The sequence below is a fragment of the Pinus tabuliformis genome, chromosome 1_2 (genome assembly GCF_031772625.1).
Source record: "Pinus tabuliformis cultivar Carrire ecotype Pingquan chromosome 1_2, CPIR1, whole genome shotgun sequence".
Classification (NCBI taxonomy): domain Eukaryota; kingdom Viridiplantae; phylum Streptophyta; class Pinopsida; order Pinales; family Pinaceae; genus Pinus; species Pinus tabuliformis.
In genome coordinates, this window is record NC_142298.1 from 370,513,318 (window position 1) to 370,519,713 (window position 6,396).

At 41.6% G+C, this 6,396-nt stretch overlaps 1 protein-coding gene across 1 annotated transcript; it reads left to right on the forward strand.

The window, feature by feature from the left end:
- Nucleotides 1-1,612: 1,612 nt before the first annotated feature.
- Nucleotides 1,613-2,637, forward strand: LOC149205920 (uncharacterized). Its single transcript, XM_089397537.1, has 2 exons — nt 1,613-1,782; nt 2,109-2,637. Exons 1-2 carry the CDS (start codon nt 1,613-1,615, stop codon nt 2,635-2,637), a joined length of 699 nt encoding a protein of 232 aa, XP_089253663.1.
- Nucleotides 2,638-6,396: the final 3,759 nt, after the last annotated feature.

Genomic DNA, 6,396 nt, shown 5'->3' on the forward strand with positions numbered 1-6,396 from the left:
ACCAGCAAGAGACCTTGCTCACAAGGAGCGTTCACTGTCAGGACCGGAAAGAGAAGCATATCAAATACTAAAGAAAAGAAAGAAAACATACCTGAGGAGTTTGCAAACCGAGGCCGAGAACGGGGTCACCTCGTGGCCGCAACCTGAATGCACAAGTAACCAAAAGCCAGATTAAATAGCAGAGCCATCGAACAGTGACCAGTGAAACATAAACACAATAATGCCAGACACATTTAGGAGGAAATAAGCTATCATCGTGTCACAACAAACCTTCGGACATAGTCATAGAACGCTGAAGGGAAACCCAGAACCCTCAGGCAGACTGACAAGCAAATACAGGCATCCATCAAAACAGATAAAACACTAGCAGAGTCTTGCTACTGGACAAGTAGTGGCCGAGAAGCCAAGCTGAGTGCCAGAGCAACATCAACGAAACCCTCAGGAGGAAAACCATAGAGCAGACCCTCTTAGCGCAAACAAATAATAGTTGAAATGACGGACCAAGTGAGGAGCTAGGGTTACAAGCACAGTGAAGGCGGGAGAACAGAGCCCGAGGTTGAGACAGGTGTCTCCCTCACAAGAGTATCGTAGCAATCACATTAATCACAACCAAAATATCTAAGTACCACTACACCCTACCAAAAATCATAAATTTAATAATTTCGAATAAACCAAATCTTGTGTCCGGTTAGAGTACGCGGGCTGGTCCCATCAAATTTTGGTATCAGAGCAGGTTAGTGGACTGAAATGGAAGTTGGGAGAAGAGGTCGTGGCAGAGCTATTCGAAGAGTCGTAGATGAGGGGTTGAGAGAAGAGCTTAGGATCTTGAATGCCCATTTGGCGGCAGTAGAAGCAGGAAGGAGAAGGGATCCGGAAGTAGGAGATGACAGTGAGGAAGAGGTTGTAGTTACAACAAATGGATCAGATGAAGAAGGACCTGAGATTAAATTATTAAGGTCAGTTTTGTTGTCTAGCAGTAAGCCAAAACCTGAAATTCCGAACTATGATGGAAGTTTGTCCATAGAGGTGCTGTTGGACTAGATTAGTGAGTTGGATAAGTATTTTGAATGTGAGGAGGTCAACGAAGAAAGGAGAGTTAAATTCGCTTCTACCAAGCTAAAGGGACATGCAATCTTATGGTGGGATAATGTCTAGGCAGAAAGGAGAAGATTGAACAAGTTACCAATTAAAAAGTGGACCAGAATGGTCGCTAAGATGAAGGGTAGGTTTTTGCCCAAATATTATCAGATTGCTTTACATCGACAGGTACAAAATTTGAAGCAGAGAGGAATGACGGTGAAAGAATACACTGAAGAATTCTATCGGGTGAACTTGAGAGCTGGATATACTAAAGACACCCCAGAGAAGACAGCAAGGTTTGTGAATGGCCTAAGGCTGGAAATATTGGACGAAATAAGTATTATTTCTCCAAAGAATATAGAAGAAGCATATCAGAGTGCCTTAAAGGCATAAGAGAAGCTCACAAGAAAACATAATGCTAGGAGGGGACAAGGAATAGGCAGAGGAAAAGGACAATCCTTTGGCAGAGGAAGGACTGCCAATAACAGTGAAGAGGGTAGCAGTTCCAAAACTTCAAAGACAACAAAAAAGGATGGCAGCACAAGGGGAGGAAGGCCATACCAGAGAGGCAGGGGAAATGGTAGAGGCAGAGGAGCTTCTTACCAATGCTACAAGTGCCACAAGTGGGGGCATAGATCCTTTGAATGTCCTGAAGGAGAACAGGCTGGTCAAAGAGGAGCATATGTTGCTCAGACAGAAGAAGTAGAGGCACCGCCTCAGGAGGTAGAAAATGCACCAGAAATAGGAGAGGCCTTAGTTTTGAATAAGGTATTGTTGAAACCAGCGAAGGAAACAACTGAACAAACCCAAAGGAAGGCATTGTTTCGGACGGTGTGCAAGTCACATGGCAAATGCTGCAAGTTGATTATAGACAGTGGAAGCACTGATAATCTGGTTGCAACAGAGATGGTGGAAAAATTGGGTTTGAAACCATTGAAGCATCCAACCCCCTATAAGGTGTCGTGGTTACATAAGGGTCACCAACTGCTGGTTGATGACTAGTGTGAGGTGGAATTCCATATTGGCAGATATAAGGACAAAGTTATTTGTGACATCATGCCCATGGATGTGTGTCATATTCTGCTAGGAAGACCGTGGCAGTATGACCGGAAAGTCGTTCATGATGGGAAGACAAACTGTTACAAGTTTATTAAGAATGGAATTAAGCATACGTTGGTGCCCATCAAGGAGGAGGAAACAACAGAAACTAGCGGAACAAAAGTGTTATTGGTGTGTGGAAAACAATTTTTAAAGCAGATTGAAGATGATGAAGTGAAATATGCTATTGTGAGAAGACCAAGAACAGTGCTGTTGCACATAGAAATTTTTGATTTACTTGCAGAAATTCAGGAAATGTTGCAGGAATTCAACGACATTGTGGTGGACAATGTACCAGATAAATTGCCACCAAAGCGGAGTATCAGTCAACACATATATTTCATCCCTAGAGCTAGCCTACCGAATAAAGCTGCTTACCGGATGAGCCCCAAAGACAATGAGGAGATTAGAAAACAGGTACAGGAATTGCTGGATAAGGGACTGATTGGGAGAGCTTGAGCCCATGTGCAGTTTCGACGGTGCTTGCTCCCAAGAAAGGAGGCGAATGGCGGATGTGCACATATTCGCGAGTAATAAACAAGATTACGATCAGGTACAGGTTTCCATTGCCACGAATGGATGATATGATGGACTGTTTGAGCGGGGCAGCCTATTTTTCGAAGATAGATTTGAAGAGTGGATACCACCAGATTAGAATCCAGGAAGGGGATGAATGGAAAACATCTTTCAAGACTAATGAAGGGCTGGTGATGCCATTTGGGTTAAGTAATGCACCTAGTACTTTTATGCGCCTGATGAATGGAACGCTGAAGGAGTTCATTAGGAAATTTGTGTTTGTGTATCTTGACGATATATTGATTTTCAGCAAAACCAGGGAGGAGCATTTTCGACATGTTCGATCTATTTTGGAGAAATTGCAGTAAATCAAGTTGCTGATAAATCTGAATAAATGCACTTTCTTTTAGAAGGAATCGATCTATTTGGGTTTCGTGATTGTAGAGAATGAGCTGAAAATGGACCTAGAAAAAAGTTGCAGCTATACTTAGCTGGTCATCCCTTAAGGTCTGTTCGAAGTACGAAGTTTCATGGGTTGGCAAGTTTTTATCGTAAGTTTATAAGGGACTTTAGTGGAATCTGCGCACCTATGTTAGATACAATAAAGAAGGCAAATCAACCTTTTCAGTGGATTGAAGCGACAGAAAGGAGTTTCCAGATGTTGAAAAAGAAGGTCACTGAGAGGCCAATTTTGAGGCTACCTGACTTGAACAAACTTTTTCAAGTTCGTTGTGATGCCAGTGGTACAGCCATTGGGGCCGTACTCAGCCAAAAAGACAAACTTGTTGCTTATTTCAGTGAAAATTTGAATGAAAGCAGGCAGAAGTACACATCATATGACAAGGAGTTCTATGCTATTGTCCAAGCATTGAAGCATTGGAGACACTATTTGTTGGGTAATGAGTTTGTTTTGTTTTCAGATAATTCTGGATTATAGTATGTTATGCAGCAGCACAAACTGAACCACAAGCATGCAAAGTGGGTTGAATACTTGCAGAGTTATACATTTGTGTTGAAACATATTAGTGGATAGGCCAACAAGGTAGCAGATGCATTGAGTAGAAGGGTTTTGCTTTTGCAGGAGAGCACGATACAAGTGCTGGGTTTTGAACACCTGAAAGACTTGTATCAGACAGATGCAGATTTTAAGGAGGCTTATGAAGCCTGCCAAAACCCTTTGATGAGGAATAATAGTCCATGGCTGGACTATAACCTATAGGAGAAGTTGCTGTTTAAGGGAGGACAACTGTGTATTCTCGACTGTTCGATGAGGGAGAACATCATCCGGGAGAAACACAGTGGAGGTCTTGCCGGAAATTTTGGCATTGACAAGACCTTAGATCAGCTCAGTCATTTTTATTACTGGTCGAGGATGCGAAGGGATGTGCAGCGATTTGTAACCAGGTGTAAAGTGTGTCAATTGGCAAAAGGACACAGTCAGAATATAGGACTCTACACACCACTGCCTATTCCAGGTAGACCGTGGGACTCAGTGAGCTTGGACTTTGTCTTGGGTTTACCGAGAACACAACACGGTCATGAATCTGTGATGGTGGTAGTAGACCGGTTTTCAAAAATGGCGCATTTTATTCCTTGCAGGAAAACTAGTGATGCCACTCACGTAGCACACTTGTTTTTCACAGAGATTGTCAGGTTACACGGCTTGCCTAAGTCCATTGTCTCTGACAGAGATGTGAAATTTACAGGACATTTTTGGCGCACCCTGTGGAAGAAGCTGGACACACAGTTGAACTTTAGCTCTGCTTATCACCCACAAACGGATGGGAAAACGGAGGTGGTGAACAGAAGTCTAGGAAACCTGCTAAGGAGTCTAGTGGGAGAAAATTCATGTATGTGGGATCGTGTGCTCGCTCAAGAAGAATTTGATTACAATGGTTCACCAAACCGAAGCATAGGAAGCAGTCCTTTTCAGATTGTGTACGGAATGAATCCCCGAGGAGTGCATGAATTGCGAGATTTGGGACAGCTAGAGAAAAGAAGTGCTGACGGGGAAGACTTTGCAAGAGTAATTAATGACCTACATGAGCAGGTGAAGATGAAATTACAAGACAATAGTCATAAGTAGAAACAGAAAACTAATTTGAAATGATGTGAAGTACAATTTAATGTGGGGGATCATGTCTTGGCGCATTTGCGCAAAGAACAATTTCCTAGGGGCGAATACAACAAACTAAAATTCAAAAAAATTGGACCGTGTAAGATTCTGCGCAAGTTTTCTGCAAATGCTTATGAACTGCAATTGCCTCCAAGTATAGGAATATCACCCATTTTTAATGCGGCAGATTTATTCCCATACATTGCCAATTCAGAAGAGGACAGTTCGGCACAGCCAAAACGGGACACCCAGGAGGAGAGTAGTTCATGGATGAGACAAATGCCTTCAGCTCAGCCGCTTGAAATCGAGGGAATCCTCGACACACAAGTGGCCAGGCGGACACAAAAGAAGGAGTACCTACAGTACCTCGTCAAGTGGAAGAACCACCCTATAGAGGACAGTTCGTGGCTTGATGTGGGACAGATACAACGTGCAGGGTATTCTATTGAGGAGCTCATGGACCGGAGCCATGACTTTTTTGTTACCCTAGGAGCCTAATGCAGGAGCATCCAACCAGGGGTAGACAAGTGGAGGTGTTTGTCTCGCAAGCTAAACAGGTTCACAGGTCATTGTACCTGAGTTGTTTTTTTTCTTATTTTATTTCCTTAGTTATCAGCAGTTGGGACACGATAGCAGTTTCGGTTTCATTTTCTATTAAGGAGTTTTGTTTTATTTATTTACAGAAAAAAAACAAAAACTCTATTTCTTTTAAAATTAATCCTAGAATTTAGATAAATCGGAAATTGATAGTTTCTTATGGTAATTGTATGTAACTTTTAATAGTTTCTAAAAACTATTTAACAAATCATATAAAAGCAAAAAGAACAAATCATTGTAAGGTTGATTTCCATCACAGTAGAAGAGCAATAAATAATTTACAAGTAATATTTCACAGTCATCTGAATTCCAAGTGCAATTAGTTTATTTCATGTTCTTAAAATATATTGAGCACATTTCCAAACAGAAGCAAGCATTGGAAATTGAAATCTTTTAGCAGACATCAAGATAAACAAAGACAACAAGACCGAGAGTGTGGAAGTGCTGTTGCAAGCGTACAGAGAGGAAACCATCGAAGAACCAACAAGCCTCACAAACAATCACCTATAGTTCTGAGTGTTAACGAGCGTACATCAAAGCAGAGGCTTTCACATTTAATATCACCAGAATCACCAATACGAAAACAACATCAAAGACCAGGTACTACAAGACTCATTATATAAATCTTTTCATTGCAAACACAGTTTAAAAAATAAGTTACAAGAGTCTTTGCAAAGTAATTTATAAGTTAAGTTAAACAGTTCATATTACAAGTAGACTGAAGACCTGGGTTCAAAACCCTGAATTACATATACATAAGTTAAACCAGTTCGTGTCACAAGTAGACCGAAGACCTGGGTTCGAAACCCTGAACATACGCTCACCCTAAAACCCAAAAGATTTCAAGCAAGACAAGCTACCTATCTGTATTCCACAGAGGGACTAATTAAACGACAAAGAGACCGAAGCTTGAAACTAAGACACAGTAGCATCAACAGTTTACAAGTATGAACATCATGGAAAGACCCTACCCGGTCTAGAGAAGCGCA

What these genes read in the sequence shown, in the direction of transcription:
- LOC149205920 (XM_089397537.1), top strand. Translation starts at nt 1,613, where the DNA reads ATGGCAGCACAAGGGGAGGAAGGCCATACCAGAGAGGCAGGGGAAATG. An exon ending in ATGTTGCTCAGACAGAAGAA is followed by an intron (nt 1,783 to 2,108) that starts GTAGAGGCACCG and finishes CCATATTGGCAG; the next exon opens with ATATAAGGACAAAGTTATTT.